The sequence below is a fragment of the Prionailurus viverrinus genome, chromosome A3 (assembly GCF_022837055.1).
Source record: "Prionailurus viverrinus isolate Anna chromosome A3, UM_Priviv_1.0, whole genome shotgun sequence".
NCBI classification, from domain to species: Eukaryota; Metazoa; Chordata; class Mammalia; order Carnivora; family Felidae; genus Prionailurus; species Prionailurus viverrinus.
Window position 1 is genome coordinate 25678381 of NC_062563.1, and position 17699 is coordinate 25696079.

The 17699-nt window shown below is 44.3% G+C and overlaps 1 protein-coding gene across 8 annotated transcripts in view; it reads left to right on the forward strand.

The window, feature by feature from the left end:
* Nucleotides 1-4625: 4625 nt before the first annotated feature.
* CDK5RAP1 (CDK5 regulatory subunit associated protein 1) overlaps nt 4626-17699 on the forward strand; it is a 233106-nt gene continuing 220032 nt past the window's right edge. For 7 of the 8 annotated variants that reach the window (XR_007150844.1, XR_007150843.1, XR_007150842.1 and 4 more), the window contains exons 1-6: nt 4626-4733; nt 7767-8081; nt 11095-11198; nt 11957-11991; nt 12992-13092; nt 15610-15820. Coding sequence is in view for 2 of the 8 variants with exons in the window: in XM_047852459.1 (XP_047708415.1) it covers nt 7790-8081; nt 11095-11198; nt 11957-11991; nt 12992-13092; nt 15610-15820 (743 nt within the window). In the remaining 6 variants the exon portion in view is untranslated. Of the gene's footprint in view, nt 4734-7766; nt 8082-10420; nt 10452-11094; nt 11199-11956; nt 11992-12991; nt 13093-15609; nt 15821-17699 lie in introns of those variants that run through there. The other variant, XM_047852461.1, reaches the window with a different exon arrangement.

Consider the following 17699-nt stretch of genomic DNA (forward strand, 5'->3'; position numbering starts at 1 on the left):
GATCAGGAATATGTGAAAGGCTAAGCTGGGATGTTCTTGACTCAGGGGCTTTTACGAGGTTGCAATCAAGGTATTGGCTGGGGCTGCACTCATGTGACAGCTTGACTGGGGCTACAGGACCCATTTCTGACATTGCTCACACATGTGGCTGTGGGAAGGCAGCCCCAGTTCCTCACCACCTGGGCCTAACCATAGGGCTGCTTGAGTGTGCTTATGACAATTAAATTAGCTGCATATCAAGTGCTCAGTAGCCACGTGTGGCTGGTGGCTATTGTGTTGGACTAAGCAGTTAAGACTGACAGGTCCCCATGCACAGGGAACAGAAATTCGGTAGGATCTCCCACAATCAAATGTGTGATTCAGATTGGGCAGACATGGAAATAACAGAGGGGCCAGTGGGGACCTGACCTACTCTAGGGGTTTACAGGAGGTTTCTCTCGCAAAGAGACACGGAAGCTGGTGTTCATCTAAAGGAATATGCTAAAATTCAGCTCTTGTTGCAATAATGCTGTGGAAAAAAATACCCAGCCTCAGGGGCCACAGCCACAAGCACTTATTTTCATGCTCCTGGGGCTGCATGCTCACTGAAGTTTGACTATTATAAGCTGGGCTTGTCTGGGGGTGTCACCAGGGAAGGATAAGGGTCATTGTCCACCCGTGGCAGTGTGAAAGCTTCCTCTCTCAAAAGAACTCACACTGGGATATAGATGCTGCCACCATGGTGGGGCTCTGTGTGGCACCGGTGCCCCTGTGTCCCCTGCCTCATGGCCATATTAGGACAGGACATCTTCCCTTTGCAACTTGACAGTAAACCTGAATATTTTTCTAACTGGAGTCTTTAGATCCCAGAGTACCCAGGGACTTGTCTGTAGAGTTTAAGCATTTTCCAGGAATTCTGGTATACTTTCATAGTACTGATAGTTACCCCAAATGATCAGATCACATTCTAGGTTATCTGGAGAACCACAGTCAAAATCAAGAACCATGATACGGTTTTCAGCCTGTGTTTGCCTTTGTATTTTTGACTGAATTGGTAGCCAGCAGTCATCTAAGTAGACAGTGTGAGCTTAATTCCAGTATATCCCAAACTCCTGAAATCCAGGTTTGTTTCCATCATCCTCACCGCCCCAAGACAGCACGATGGTCCGAGACTCCAGTCTTTGGGCAACTGCCACAGCCTCCTAAATGCTCTCCTTATTTGCCTCTTCATCCTCTTACCCCCAAAGCAGTGTATTCTCTACATGGCAGCCACTTAATAGGCAAAGAAACTGGGAATCAGCAGGGATGACTAACTTGGCCTTGACTATCATGGTAAGTGTCAGAACCTCAATGGGAACCCAGCCAGTCTGACTTTCACTTAGTCAGTCAGTGGTAAGAATAGCATTTTGGGATCAGCCTGGCCTGTGGGTGGATCCCAGTTCTGCTGTGCAGTAGCTGTGTGAGCTTCAGCATGTGATCACCTTTTGTATTTTCACTTTTCTTGCCTTAAAGTGCGCTAATAATAACCTCATAGAGTTCGAGTGAGGAGTTAGAGAAGTCATTGCAGCGGGGCTGCCAGGGCCCCCAGAGCCTTACAGTTCGGAGTGTTGGGGCCAGTGCCTTATCGACACAGGACTTTCTTCCAAACCACAGATCTCCCTGCCCAGACAGAGCTGAAGTGCTGAGGAACTAATATACATAGGAGCATCTTTCTACCATGACTGCTGGCATATAACTAGTCTAGCTTCCTCTCCTCTTGGCTGTAATAATTCTGAGGTATGTGTGCTACACGGTTTCCCAGAACTCCCCAACAGAATTAAACCCCAGATGGCCACCATGGTAACATTCTTTATTGGCCATCTCCCCTACCCTGTCTCCTTCCCTGACTACCCTGTCAATGTTTCCTGAGACCTCCTACCTGCATTCAAATCCTTGTCTCAGGGTCTGTTTTTGGAGAACCCAGACTAAAACACAACGCAATCATTTATTCATTTAACAACTATTTATTAAGCTCTTCCATGAGTTAGACTCTCTGCTAGATCTTGGGGATGTTGCAACGGACAAGACAGAATGTATCCCTGCTCTCAGGCAATGGCAAGTAAATAAATAATGCCATCATTTTGGATAGTGACAAGTACCGTGAAGAAAATGATGGGATAGTGATGGGAGCAGGTTATATGGAGTGGTCAGGGAGGGCCTCTCTGAAGAGCTGATATTTAAGGTGAGACCTGAAGAATGAGAAGGGACCAGCCAAGAAACAATTTTGGGAAAAAGCATTCCAGGAAGATAATTGTTAAGTAGACTCTGACATAAACATGTACTTGGAGTATTTATTGAAAGGAGCAAAATAAAGTTACAGAGTGGAGGTGTAGTCAACTAGAGAGAACATGTTAGAAGTAAGTTGGGGAAGTAAAAGTAAGCAGAGGCCAGATCGTGCAGGCCCTAGGACATGGTAGGAAATCTGGATTTTATTGCAATGGCAATGACAAGCTACCCAGAGTTTTCAGCAGAGGAATGGCATGATCTTAGCCAATAAAACACAAACAAACAAACAAATTCTGTTAGGCTCGGTATGGGAAATAGTCTGTAGGCAACAAAGGCAAGGGCAGAAGCAAGGAAACTTTGCTGGCTATTGCAGTAGTTTCTGATGAGATGTTGGTGGCCTGGGCTAGAGTTGTAGCACAGGAAGTGGGTAAATTTTAGACATTTTTAAAATGTTTATTTATTTTTGAGAGTGAGAGAGTACGAGCAGGGGAGGAGAAGAAAGTGAGGCAGACACAGAATCCGAAGCAGGTTCCAGGCTCTGAGCTGTCAGCACAGAGCCTGATGTGGGGCTGGAACTCACAAACAGCGAGATCATGACCTGAGCCAAAGTCAGACACCCAACCCACTGAGCCACCCAGGTGCCCTGAGACATTTTTGAGTTAGAGCTGGCAGGACTTGCTGACGGATTGAATCTGGAGGTTGAGGGAGAGGAAACAAAAATGGCCCATTTCAATTTCTCCTAGTGCAACTGGGAGGATGGTTGGGTCATGTACTGAGATGGGCTACCCTGGTAAGGAACAGGTTTTGGGTGAGGATGTGAGTGTGGAAATGAAGAGTTCTGTATTAAGGTAGAGTTGGTCATTAGATACCCAAGAGGACATGTCCCTGTAGGCAGCCGAACTATGGATCTGTAACCACCCTCTCAGGATGGGGGTTCAGGCTGGAATGGCAATGGGAAGTCTTTAACCTCTAGCACAGCGCTGTCCAATAGAAAGAGTATGTGGGCCACGTATACACATTATTCTTTAAACATTTATTATTTAAAAAAAAATTTTTTTTCCAACGTTTATTTATTTTTGGGACAGAGAGAGACAGAGCATGAATGGGGGAGGGGCAGAGAGAGAGAGGGAGACACAGAATCGGAAACAGGCTCCAGGCTCTGAGCCATCAGCCCAGAGCCCGACGCGGGGCACGAACCCGCGGACCGCGAGATCGTGACCCGGCCGAAGTCGGACGCTTAACCGACTGCGCCACCCAGGCGCCCCAAACATTTATTATTTTTTAAAAATATTAATTTTGGGGGAGAGTGCAAGTGGGAGAGGGGCAGACAGAGGGGACAGAGGATCTGAAGTGGGCTGTGCCCTGACAGGCTGATGGCAGCGAGCCTGATGTGGGGCTTGAACTCACAAACTGTGAGATCACGACCTAAGTGTAAGTTGGAGGCTCAACTATTTATTTATTTTTGAGAGAAAGAGGGAGTGGGAGAGAGGGAGAGAGAGAGAGGAGGGGGAGGAGGGGCAGACAGACGGGGACAGAGGATCTGAAGCGGGTTCTGCACCGACAGCAGCGAACCCACAAACCATGAGATCATGACCTGCGCGGAGGTTAGTCGCTTAACGGACTGAGCCAATATACAATTTAAAACTTCCCAGTAGCCACAGTAAAAAAGTAAAAAGAGGGGCGCCTGGGTGGTTCAGCAGGTTAAAGGCCAGACTGTCTCAGGTCAAGTCATGATCTCACAGTTCCTGAGATTGAGGACTGCGTGGGGTCTGCGCTAACAGCGCGGAGGCTGCTTGGTATTCTGTCTCTCCCTCTCTCCCCCAAAATAAATAAATAAACTTAAAAAAGTAAAAAGAAACAATTTAAATTATGTTTATTTAGCCCAGTATATCCCAAATATTATTTTAACAAGTAATCAAAATAAAAATGCTTGATATTTTGCAGTCTTTCTTCCACACCCGCTGTGTATTTTTTTAAAAAAAGTTTATTTATTTTAAGGGGGGGGGGGGGCAGAGAAAGACAGAGAGAATCCCAAGCAGAGGCTATGACAGCGCAGAGCCCCATGCCGAGGTCCATCTCATCCATAGAGAGATCGTGACCTGAGCCAAAATCAAGGGTCGGATGTTTAACCCAGCGAGCCACCCAGGCGCCCCTCCGGTGTATATTTTACATTTAGGGCACATTAACTCGCACTCACTCCATTCCAAGCGCTGGGTTACCGCAGGCCAACTAGGGGCGACCAGACAGGTCAGCACCGCAGCGGCTCCCCAAGGCGGGGGGCGGGGGTGTGGGGAGCCGGGAGCCGGGAGCCGGGAGCCACCCGGCCCGCACAGGAGGAGGCGCTTCCGGTGCACCGTCAGGGACGGAAGCCGAGGCGGACCGGAAGTCGCTTGTGCGCGCGCTCCGCGGCGGCGGAAGGCGGAGGTGGGGGTCCAGGCCGCCTGAGGGCAGCTCCTGTTGCCGGTTGCTGTGTTTTCGGGCTGCGGGAGGTGAGCGGCCGGGGCGGCGGAGGTGGCCCGTGTTTGGGGCAGGAGGGCGGCGGGGCCCCGCAGGTGCGGGGCGTTCAAAGGGAGATGGCGCGGGCCCTGGAGTCAGGCTGTCGGGGTTCGCGCCCCAGCTCCGCTGCCTGCTCGCCTGTGACCTTGGGCAAGTCACCCCTCCTTGCCCCCGAGCGTTAGCCTCTTCACCTGTGAAGCGGGGATGATGGAACCTGCTCTACGCTGCTGCTGTGAGGATTAAATACTGTAATCCATGGGAAGGGCTAAGCACCGCGCCTGAAGCCTGGTAACCACCCAAGAAAATGTTTGGGATGTTTATCGTTTATGTTCACTTTTGTTGAAGTGAGGTTGCCGTCTTAACGTTATTGGCGACTACCAGTTTTTGAGCCCCGCCCCCCCAGCCCCTACATTGTGTTCTGCAGACATTTTGCTTGCGTTATCACATTTGATCCCCCCAGCATTCGCAGAGATGGGTACTATTAAGAAATGGAAGCCCTCCGAGTTTAAGAACCACCCCAGGTGCCCAAGGTTACCTGGCTAGGCAGCATGTGGGTCAGACTACGACTCCAGAGCTCATGCTCTTAACTGTATTGCTCTGTACCTCCCAGGAAAGGGAGTGTGGGCTGCAAATGTGCAGTTATTGAAGACTTACTGTAAGCCAAGTTGGGTTTTTAATATTTCTTTAATTGTCACAACACCTCTGGGACACAGGTACTGCTTTTAATCCTTATTTTACAGGTGTGGAATTGGCAGCTCAGAGATGGGAATTTGGCTTGCCCAAGGTCACACAACAAGTAAGGGGCAGAAAAGAGTGACTTTAAAGCTCTCTCTAAAAGACTGCTGTTCTCTGATACTTGAATGTAGCTTAGCATTGCTCCTGCCTAAAGTGCGGGTGGCCTATATGGCAGGTGATCAAGTGAGAGAGGTCATCGGCCACACATCTGCTCATTTTACATGTACGGCTCCTGCCAGGAGTCAGTTACTGAATGGGAGATGCTGAGAATGTAGAAATGAATGAGATTTGTTCCCTGCTTTTAGGAACCTGTCTGCCTGTAAGGGATGGCAGAAGTGTAAGTAGTAATTAACAGCAGAGTGTGATGAGTCTTGAGATAGAGATTAGAAGGAGGCTTCGGGAACCCAGAGGAGGACCCCAGCCAGGACTTTGAGGATACAGGCTTCTAGGAGGAAACAGATCTAAAAGCATAGGAGTTGGCTCAGTAAGTATATAGAAGATATACTGGGCAGAGAGAACAGTGTGTATAAAAGCCTAGAAGCTAGTGAAGATCAGTACAGAAATGTCTGGTATGACTGGAGTGAGGCAGTCAGGCTGGAGACCCTGAAGGGGTCTGAAGTCCGTTAAGGACATGTGGTAGAAAGAATGTCTCCATCTCATACTTTGAGTCATCTAGGTTACTTCCTGGGAGGCATCCACTGTTTCTTTAAAAAAAAAATTTTTTTTTTTTAATGTTTATTTATTTTTGAAGGAAAGAGAGCGAATGGGGGAGGGACGGAGAGAGAGGGAGACACAGAATCCAAAGCAGGCTCCACGCTCTGAGCTGTCAGCACAGAGCCTGACCCAGGGCTTGAACTCACGGACAGTGAGATCATGACCTGAGCTGAAGTCGGACACTCAACCAACTGAGCCACCCAGGTGCCCGCAACCACTGTTTCTTATGATTCTGTAGATACTATGTTCATTTATAAGTGTGTACCTTAATATTCTTGCCTTCCTTCCCCCACAGATTAAAGTACAGCATGTTATAGGTACTATTGAACACTGTGCTTCCTTGTTTTTGTCATGTATAGATTCAGCCTTACTTTCCAACAGTTGCATTTTATCCCATTGTAAGGATGTACCATGTCTTATTTAACTAGTTCCCTTTTGGGGCGCCTGGGTGGCGCAGTCAGTTAAGCGTCCGACTTCAGCCAGGTCACGATCTCGCGGTCCTTGAGTTCGAGCCCCGCGTCGGGCTCTGGGCTGATGGCTCAGAGCCTGGAGCCTGTTTCCGATTCTGTGTCTCCCTCTCTCTCTGCCCCTCCCCCGTTCATGCTCTGTCTCTCTCTGTCCCAAAAATAAATAAACATTGAAAAAAAAAATAAAAAAAAAAAAAAACTAGTTCCCTTTTGATGGCATTTAGATCTTTTCCATTCCTTTGCTATTAGAAACACTGCTGCATTGAATATCTTTATACCTGGGGCATTTTGTATATGTAAGACTGTATCTGTAGGATAAATATCTAGGAATGGAACTGCTTGGTGAAAGTGTTTGTGTAATTTTCATGGAAAGTGGCAAATCATCCTGTATAAAGATTTGCAATATTCCATCCCCCCAGCTGTGTGTGAGAGGGCCTGGGTAGGAACTTTGAAGGCAGCAATTTGAGATTCTTGGAGGGTGGGAGGAGTCACTGATCAGACATGGTGCCTCATGTTAGATACTTACCATTTGAAGGAACTCAAAGGAAGATGCCTTCAGACAGTGGTTTTCATAGAAACAGGCATTGTAGCAAGGTGGCTAGGAGCGCCGGCTTTGTAGTCCTATAGACCTTCATTTGAGTCCTGGCTCTGTTGCTTAGGTGGAGCTTAGGTAAGTTCCTTAGCCTCTCTATGTCTGTTTCCTCATCTCTGAATGGGGTAACAATGGTGTCTACTGTCTATTTTGCCAAGGATTGCTGTGAAGATTTAATGCGTTATTACATGGAAAGCCCTTGAAACTGTTCCTAGCACAAGGTGCTACTTTGTTATTTTGTCACACCATCTCATCTCTCTACTACCCTTGTGTTTTGAAAATTGCCTGGATTTGTATCTATCTTATCTCTGGCACCCCTTTGTGTGATCTTGGGTAAGTTGCCCCAGTTTTTTGTTTGTTTGTTTGTTTTTTGTTTTTAACCTGTAAAATAGGGATGCTATTAAGAGTATCTTCTTGGGTTTTTGTGTATTAAATGTATTAACACACTGGAAGTGCTTATAGCGTTGCCCTATATGTCGTGTTAGTAAACATTGGTGATACCTGTTCTTCTTTTGCAGACTTTGGCTGTTGGTTTAGTGCCATGCATCCTTTACAGTGTGTCCTGCAAGCACAGAGATGGGGCCCCTTGGCTTCTGTGTCCTGGCTGCTGCTCAGGACCTGCAGGGCACAGAGTAGTGTCCACGGCACCACATGTCCCAGTCCAGAGAGGCAGCAGGAAAATGGAGTTCGGAAGGATTTCAGCTCTAGGCTGGCTGCTGGCCCGACTTTTCAGCATTTTTTAAGAAGTGCTTTAGATCCTCAAGAGAAGCCTGACGTGGAGGACCCACCCCCCTATCTCACAGTGGATGAACTTTCTGGGAGGCAGAGAAAAGGTTGGTTTTATTTTTCTTTTCTCTTTGGACTTCTGCTTTGCTCCTTTCCCGCATTCTTGATTCTTAATTGTTCTTTTATTGCAGACCTGGCTCTGCAGGGTTAATAGTATGGGAAGGCTGCTGGCTTATGGAATTGTCAGACTTTATCAAGTAACGTTAATATAAAGAAACTCATACTTTTGGTCCATGTGACTGGGGGTGGAAGTCCTGGGGAGTCCTCTCTTTGGTTACTTTTGGAAACCCTATAGTCTCTGTTCTGATTTTTAGATCGCCTTAAGTCATAAGGCACCTTTCACTATTGGTGCTGTAGAAATTCACTTTTTATGCTTCAGTAAAGGTTTTCTGAGACACACTATGCAGTCAGTTAAAATACCTTTTCCTTTTTTCTTTTTCTTTTTTCTGCAGTTTATTGGGAGAGACAGAGAGACAGGGAGAGAGAGAACCAGTCGGGGAGAGGCAGAGAGAGAGGGAGACAGAGGATCCAAAGCTGGCTCTTTGCTGACCAGAGAGCCTGATGCAGGGCTTGAACTCACAAACCGCGAGATCATAACCAGACGCTTAACCAACTGAGCCACCCAGGTGTCCCAAAATGCCTTTTAAAAAAAAAGTTTGAAAAAATAAAAAACAAGTTTGAAGAGACATTGAAGGGCAACCAGATCTCTCCCCCTTTGCTCTGTTTCAAAAAAAATATTTCCTTCTATAATTCTTTTTTTTCCAAATGTTTAAATATTTGTTTGGTTGTTTATTTTGAGAGAGAGAGAGAGAGAGAGAGAGAGAGAGAGAAAGAAAGAGAAAGTGTGTGTGTGTGAACAGGGCAGGGGCAGAGAGAGAGAGGGAAAGAGAGAATCTCAAGCAGACTCCATGCTGTTAGCGCAGAGCCCGATGGGGGCTCTGTCCCACAAACTGTGAGATCATGACCTGAGCCAGATCAAGAGCTGGGTGCTTAACTGAGCCACCCAGGTGCCCCTCCTTCCATAATTCTTAAAGATTTTGTTGCAATCATATAGCACAAATCATTTGTAACTTGATGTTTTCATTTGACACTTTTCTAAATACTGCAGTCTTCATAATCAAATTTTTAAAAATTGGTACAAAATATTACATTGTGCTGTACTATGATGTACCTGTTCCCTATAGTAGGACATTAGGTTGTTTCAAAAGTTTTTATAAGTAATGCTATAATATGTATCTTTGTATATATACACACATACATATACATATAAGTGGGTGTATATATTCTAAGACCTTTTTTTTCAGAGTAAATATCAAGGATTTGAATTAGTAAATCAAGGAGTGTGTACATCTTATGACTCCTGCTAGGTATTTTGTAGTCTTTTTTTAAATTTTTTTCTTTTTAAATGTTTACTGATTTTTGAGAGAGCGAGCACAAGTGGGGGAGGGGCAGAGAGAGAGGGAGACAGAGGATCTGAAGCAGGCTCCAAGCTGTCAACACACAGCCCAATGTAGCTCAAACCCAGGAACTGTGAGATCATGACCTGAGCCAAAGTCAGGTCATGACCTGAGCCTCAACCTGCTGAGCCACCCACACACCCACTAGTCCTCTTTTTTTAGACAAGGAAAGTGAGCCAAAGAGCATTAAAAAAAGCCCAAAACCTGATGTTTTTTTCTTTTATAAATTACTGCTGTTTTCTGTTGGTTTTCATAGGATTTTTTGTCATCAACTTTTAACTTCATTTTGACTTTATTTGGGTCTGTGGATTAAAGATTGCCGGTGGGGACAGGGGTTGATAGAGGAATTTAGTTTGAAAGGGCTTGCCAGAGTGTGAAATTGATGTTCCTATTTTTCTTTTAAGTTTATTTATTTTGAGAGAGAGAGTGCAGCCAGGAGAGGGGCAGAGAGGGAGGAAGAGAGAGAGAATCCCAAGCAGGCCCCATGCTTTCTCATGAACCGTGAAATCATTACCTAAGCCGCAACCAAGGGTCTGATGCTTAACCGCTTAATGGACTGAGCCACCCAGGCACCCTTTGATGTTGTGAAAGCTTTGGGTGGCTCAGCTGGTTAAGTATCCGACTCATGATTCCAGCTCAGGTCATGATTTCATGGTTTGCGAGATTGAGACCTGTGTTGGACCCTGTGTTCACAGTGCAGAGCCTGCTTTGGATTCTCTTTTTCTCTCTGCCTCTCCTGCACGCTTGCTCACATGCTTTCTGTCTCTCAAATAAATAAACATTAAAAAAGAAGCTTTATGCAGATGTGTTTTATGTCATAACACAGCCATACTTTTTTTTTTTTTTTAAAGGTTTTATTTTTAAGTAATCTCTACTTCATCGTGGGCTCTACTTCAACCTGGGGCTCAAACTTACACCTGGGGATCAAGAGTCCCATGCTCTGCTGACTGAGCCAACCAGGTGCCACAATCTTGCTTTCATTTGAGATGTATGTTTGTAGTTTGTAGTTTGTTTGTAGTAGGAAGTTATCTCATTTTTATTTTGTGGCTTTGTGTACCCTCCTGCCATTGTTGTTATTTTCAGAAGTTGGAGAACCTTGTTTTGAGAAGGAGGAGTGTAATGGATTTAAATTTATTTTGGGGGCGCCTGGGCGGTTCACTTGGTTTAGCCTCTGACTCTTGATCTCAGCTCAGGTCTTGATCTCCGGGTTGTGAGTTCAAGCCCTGTGTTGGGCTCCACACTGGGCATAGAGCCTACTTAAAAAAATTTTTTTCCCCCTAAGTTGATAATCAACACTATCAGCTAGTCCTCCCTTTTCTGTTTTTACAACCACGTTGCCTTGATTCTCAGGTGCATGTTTCCCTGTATTTTAAAGGACATGGCCTGTAATTATGTATGTATATATTGCAGTATTTCTTTCGTTCTGAAAGGCTGTTGTTAATTTGGCGGTACCTCTGGCAGTTAATGGTATCTTAGAATTGAGGCAACAGGGGACTTGGATAACTGGTTGCCTCAGATGTTTCTGGGGCATTTGGGAAAGAGACCTTTTGAGACATACAGTCCCTTTTAGTCTGCCTACTGTGGAATCCTCCTCTCATTGCAGTCTACCTGGAGACCTATGGCTGTCAGATGAATGTGAATGACACAGAGATAGCCTGGTCTGTCTTACAGAAGAGTGGCTACCTGCGCACCAGGAACCTCCAAGAGGTATGTGGGTTTTCTGCTTCCCTTGTTTCCTGGGCCTGGATGAGACTCTGCATTTGTGCCAGGACTTATTTTTTTAATTTTTATTTTTTTAATGTTTATTTATTTTTGAGACAGAGAGAGACAGAGCATGAATGGGGGAGGGTCAGAGAGAGAGGGAGACACAGAATCCAAAGCAGGCTCCAGGCTCTGAGCTGTCAGCACAGAGCCCGACGCAGGGCTCGAACTCACGGACCGTGAGATCGTGACCTGAGCTGAAGTCGGACGCTTAACCGACTGAGCCACCCAGGCGCCCCTGTGCCAGGACTTAGATACAGCTTTAGAAACAGGGTATGGCCTGGTGAGAGTGGGTTTCCTTGAGTAAAGTGTGTAGCATGGGACTAAGGTGTATTTTTGTTCTGGTTATTTTTGAAACTTTTATGGTGGTACTCATTTTTAGGCAAGGATCTAGGTTAAAAATGGGCTGTGTGAGGTCTAGGGGAATGGAGGAGTTAGTGTTTAATCTCTGAACCCAACAGAGGAGATTTAGTTGGGGAACATGAAATGATTCTGGAGCTTGATGGTGGTAATGATTGCACAATAGTGTGAATGTACTTAATGTTCCTGAACTGTACGCTTACAAATGGTTAAAATGGTAAATTTTATGTATGTTTTCACCACAGTAGTAGGAATAATAGGAAAGAAAAAGCTGTGGGTAGTGATTCTACAAGGCAGATTTCAGAGATTGTAATTTTCCCTTTTTTTCCCATTTTTCCACTCAGGCTGATGTGATCCTCCTTGTCACATGTTCTATCAGGTGGGAGTTTGTTCTTTACCTAGAGAGCGAACGTGTTTTGTGTCAGAGTTAGCAGTGCCAGGCCGGCCTACCTGTGGAGATGAGTCAGTGGACTTGCAGTTTTACAACATGGGAGATAGCAGCGATGGAACTGGGCTGACATTTGCCGAGCACGTGCTGCGTATCCTGTCTCGTGCTGAGCACTATACATACACTGATTTAATTCTCACAACCACCCTATGGGGTAGGTGCTATAATCCAACCCATTTCATAGATGAGGAGTATGTTGAGGCACCCAGCTTTTCCTAAGGTTTCTTTTGCAGGTAATGGCACTTGTTTAGGATGTAGCATCATGAGGGTTAGGGTGCAGTCAGTGGCCGGGGACAGGGTTCTTCTGAATGGAGATGGGTGGCATCCATCGGAAGTAAACATATTCTGTTTCTTACTTTGTTTCTGTGTATAAGGCACATTTGTGTTAGTGTTTCCTTAGTGTTAATGGAATCCAGCATTTTTGTTGGGGGTGTTTCTGCTGTAAGACACTGAACTAGATGGCTTTGGGAAATTCAGAAATGAACCCTCCTCCATGGAGCCTTGCTTTAAGGAGCTTAGTCTGATATGGGAACTAAAGCAGAGACACAAATAGCTCTAACATCTGGCAGAAAGCACTATATAAAAAAATCAAACAATAAAAGAGAAGTTGCTAAGTATAGGGCAAAGTATAGTTATAAGGCAGTTAAAGGGCGGGCAGACTCTGTATGAGGCTTTGTGAAGTAGATTCTGAGTTTGCCGTAAAGGCTTGTCAGGAGTGGAGATATGCAGGAAGGGTGTCATTGTGGGAATGGTGAATTGTAGCAAGTGGTGCTTCTTCAGTTGGCTCCCTGCCTGTCTTCCCTTAACTTAAAAGGTAGATAGTCATTTAAAGGGTTGAAGTTTCTTTTGATTTTATTTCCGTTGCCCCACTCTTTTAGCTTGTGGTATAGTTGATTTTCAGGTTCAGTTATACCTCTTTTGATCTTTGTAGGGAGAAGGCTGAACAGACCATCTGGAATCGTTTACATCAGCTTAAAGCCCTGAAGACAAAACGGCTCCGCTCCCGAGTGCCTCTGAGGATTGGGATTCTAGGTATCCGGTAATTTGGGGATTTTGTGTTTTGATACTTGGGCTCCATGAAAATTAAAAAAAAAATTTTTTTTTTTATGTTTATTGATTTTTGGGGAGAGAAAGACAGTGTGCAAGCAGGGGAGGGACAGAGAGAGACGGAGACACAGAATCTGAAGCAGGCTCCAGGGTCTGGGTTGTCAGCACGAGAGCACGATGCAAGGCTTGAACTCACAAGCTGTGAGATCATGACCTGAGCTGAAGTCAGATGCATAACCAACTGAGCCACTCAGGTGCCCTGAAATTTTTTTTTTTAAAGTTTATTTGTTTATTTTGAGAGAGATAGTGCATACACGTGCAAATTGGGGAGGGGCAGAGGGGGGGAGGGAAAGAGAGAATCCCAAGCAGGCTCTGTGCTTATGAGATCACAGGTCTCATGAGCACAGGTCTCATGAGATCAGGTCTGAGATCGTGACCTGAGCTGAGATCAAGAGTCGGATGCTCAAGTGACGAGCACCCAGGTGCCCCTTCATGTAGCTTTGTATGCTAGGGTTTCTGTTAGATGCTGGATTCCCAGCGTTTGAAGAAATGTCATGCGTCCCATGTAACTTTTGTATTTGATGTCAAAGGCTGTAGCATGAAATAAGCTAAAGCTCAAAAAGGGCTTTTCATAGTGCCTTGAAGTCATGGGTACTCAGAATATGGTCTGTCCTTGTTAGAGTTTAATGGGGCTGATGGTGGCAGAGTTATGGATAGGAGAGAGTTTGGCGTCTGAAGGAACAGCATGAATTTAGAGTGTAGGCACTTTTCGTCTTGACTCCTGAAGTAGAGCCAAGTGAGGATCTAGATCTGCACTGACCAGTATGGTAGCCGCTAGCCACATGTGGTTATTTAAATTTAGCTAAAATTAAATAATATTAAAATTTACTTTTTCACTCTCACTAGCCACATATTGACTTCTCAGTAGTCACACTTGACTAGTGGCTACCATTTTGGACAGCACAGATAAAGAATATTTCTATCATTTGAGGAAGTTCTGTTGGACAGCTCTGATCTAGATAGCTGGAAAGCATATCTCAAAAATGAATATTCTGTACCCTCTTGGTCCCAGAATTTAGTTAATGTATTTAACTTTAAAATTGGCTGTCCATTGTGGAATGATTAAATTAATTCCTCTTGATGGGTCAAAACATAGTTGGAGCATATCCTGTTATACAGATTAATGTACTAAGTGACATAGGAGGATGGAAGGATTAGCTGAAATGTTTTCTTTTTTTATTTTTTATTTTTTAATGTTTATGTATTTTTGAGAGACAGAGACTGAGTGTGAGCTGGGGAGGGACAGACAAAGAAGGTGGCACAGAATCCCACATAGGCTCTAGGCTCTGAGCTGTCAGCATAGAACCCGATGCGGGGCTCAAACCCACGAACTGAGAGATCATGACCTGAGCTGAAGTTGGACGCTGATCTAACTAAGCCCATCCAGGTGCCCCTGAAATGTTTTGTTTCATTTCAGTTCCTTCATTATAGAAGCCCCTGGCTATATCTTTGTTAGGAATTTCAGAAATCCCCCCCAATACTTTGTTTTTTATTGTGGTAAAATATAGGTAACATGAAATTTATCATTTGAGCCCTTTTTTAAAATGTACAGTTCAGTGGCTTCAAGTTTATTCATATTGTTGTACAACCATTGCCACCATCCATTTCCAGAACTTTTTCATCTTCCCCAACTGCAACTCTCTACCCATTAAATAACTTCCCATTTCCCTTCTCACCTTAGCTCCTGGCAACTTACCATTGTATTTTCTGCCTCTATGAATTTGATTATTCTCGGTAACTCATACAAGTGGAATCATGGAATACCTGTCCTTTTGTGAGTGGCTTATTTCATTTAGCACAATGTCTTCAAGATTCATCCATATTGTAGCCTATATCAGAATTTCCTTCCTTTTTTAAGGCTGAATAACATTCCATTTTATGTATACACTATATCTGTTGATGGACACTAGGGTTGCTTCTGCCTTTTGGCTATTGTGAATGATACTGCTATGAACATAGGTGTATAACCAAGAATAGGTTTTTTTGTTTTTTTTTTAATGTTTATTTTTGAGAGAGGGAGAGAGGGAGGGGCAGATTGAGGGAGGACAGAAGATCTAAAGCGGGCTCTGTGCTGACAGCAGTGAGCCCGATGAGAGGCTCAAACTCATGAAACCATGAGATCATGACTTCAACCGAAGAAATCAAGAGTCAGACCCTTAACTGACTGAGCCACCCAGGTGCCCCTGGATGATGGTTTAATTTTTTTCTGAGCATTTAATTGATTTCTTTAGTTGCTTGCTTCCTTTGGTTTTCTCATATAGGAAGATGCAGGTTCCAGTGCTATGGAAGTATTGGGCAAATTTGGGGAATGATGATGCTAAACTCTTAGAGAAGTTTCTGTGCCCTGGTCTCTGAATGTAGCTGGAGGTAATGTGTACTGAGAAGAAACCACGAGACCAGATGCATTTGTGAATGGGTACTTACTTTGTTTTCCTTCCTCAGGCTGCATGGCTGAGAGATTGAAGGAGGAGATCCTCAACAGAGAGAAAATGGTGGATATTTTGGCTGGTCCAGATGCCTATCGGGACCTTCCTCGGCTGCTGGCTGTTGCCGAGTCAGGTCAACAAGCTGCCAATGTGCTGCTCTCTCTGGATGAGACCTATGCTGATGTCATGCCAGTCCAGACAAGCCCCAGTGCTACATCAGCCTTCGTGTAAGACACTGCCCAAGAGACAGGGAGTGAACTTCTCCTTTCTCACTCTTTTTTTTTTTAATGTTTATTTATTTTTGACAGAGACAGAGACAGAATGCGAGGGGGTTAGGGGCAGAGAGAGAGGGAGACGCAGAAGCAGAAGCAGGCTCCAGGCTCTGAGCTGTCAGCACAGAGCCCGACGCGGGGCTCGAACTCACGAGCTGTGAGATCATGACCTGAGCCAAAGTTGGACGCTCAACCAACTGAGCCACCCAGGCGCCCCTCCTTTCTCACTCTTAAAATAATGTTAATTTTGCCCCATTAAAGCAAATTAATACATGCATATAGGACAAAACATAAAAAACAAAACACTGATAAAGTCAGACTCCTTCACATCTCTTCTCCCCGGTCTTGTAGGCCACCTCAGAGGCAGCCATGTTAGTAGTTTCTTGTACAGTCCTTTTAGGAGTGTTCTTTCCATATCTATTCATACATGTAATATGGGATCTTTCCTACCATTCTTTCTGTATTCTAATTTTTTACTTAAGAAAATATCTTCAGCTTTCCTATTCCTTTTTTTCCTCCTCTGAACTTTAACTGAAAAAAAGTAGTAAAATCTGGTGACAAAATAGTTCATATTTGTTGAAGAATACGTGGAAAAGATAAAAAAAAAAACATAAAGAGGAAAGTAAGAGTCACCTATATTCCAACCACCTAATGATGAACACTGTTATCATTTTGCTATATTACTCCTGTCCTTTCCTGTGTGTGTATGCTTTGTGCCTGTGTTTAGTTGTAAAAATGGGCTCTTGATGTACTTGGTTTTATAACCTTACTTTAAATGGTGAAATATTTTAATTTTATGTAATTAAATTTTCTATAACAGAGATTGGCAAATTGGCAAAAAAAAAAAAAATTACAGCCTGTTTTTTGTAAATGAAGTTACTGAAATATAGCCTTACCATTTGTTTATATATCATCTGTGGCTGGTTTTGCCATTACAGTAGCAGAATTGAGTAATTGTGACACAGACCGTGTGGTCTGCGAAGCCTGAAATATTTATTGTCTGTTTCTTATAGAAAGTTTGTCAACCTCTGTCATTTTAATGGCTATCCCACACTTCTTGGAAAGCTTAATAAAAACAATAGCTAATATTTATTTAACAGTTCTTCAGTGAACATCTTTGATACTCATAATTATTTCCTTAAGGTAAATTAATGTTTTCATATACAGGATGCAAATGGAAGAGAGTGATTTAACTTAGAAACCTAATAGTTGGATCAGGAATGAGTGAGAACTATGAATTCCTGTTTTAAATCTGAAGTTTCTCAGGGGCGCCTGGGTGGCTCAGTCGGTTGAGTGTCTAACTTCGGCTCAGGTCATAATCTCGCTGTCCATGAGTTCAAGCCCCGTGTCAGGCTCTGTGCTGACAGCTCAGAACCTGGAGCCTGCTTTGGATTCTGTGTCTCCCTCTCTCTCTGCCCCTCCCCTACTTGTGCTTTTTTTCTCTCTCTCTGCAAAAATAAACTTAAAAAAAAAAAGAAAAAAGAAATCTGAAGTTTTTCCTCCCCATACACACTTCATAATATATATATTTTTCTGGTGTAGATGTAAAAAGTTCAAACGTTTTCTATTTATGGGGTATACTCCTGGTACATCTGCACCCTTTCCCTCACCACTGTGCTCCCTCAGGGTAACTGCTCTATCTACCAGTTGCAATGTGGTTTGTATCATGTGCTTAGATACTAGTTTTTAAAGATAAAAAATGTCTGCCTTAAAAATGTCTCAGATTGGTCCAGTGTGAATATGGTGCCAAGAGGATTCAGAGCCAAAGGATAACGTCTAGGGAGCTCTGACCTGCTCCTTGGGTGGGAGCAGGTGTCCCATTCCTCTTACTAAG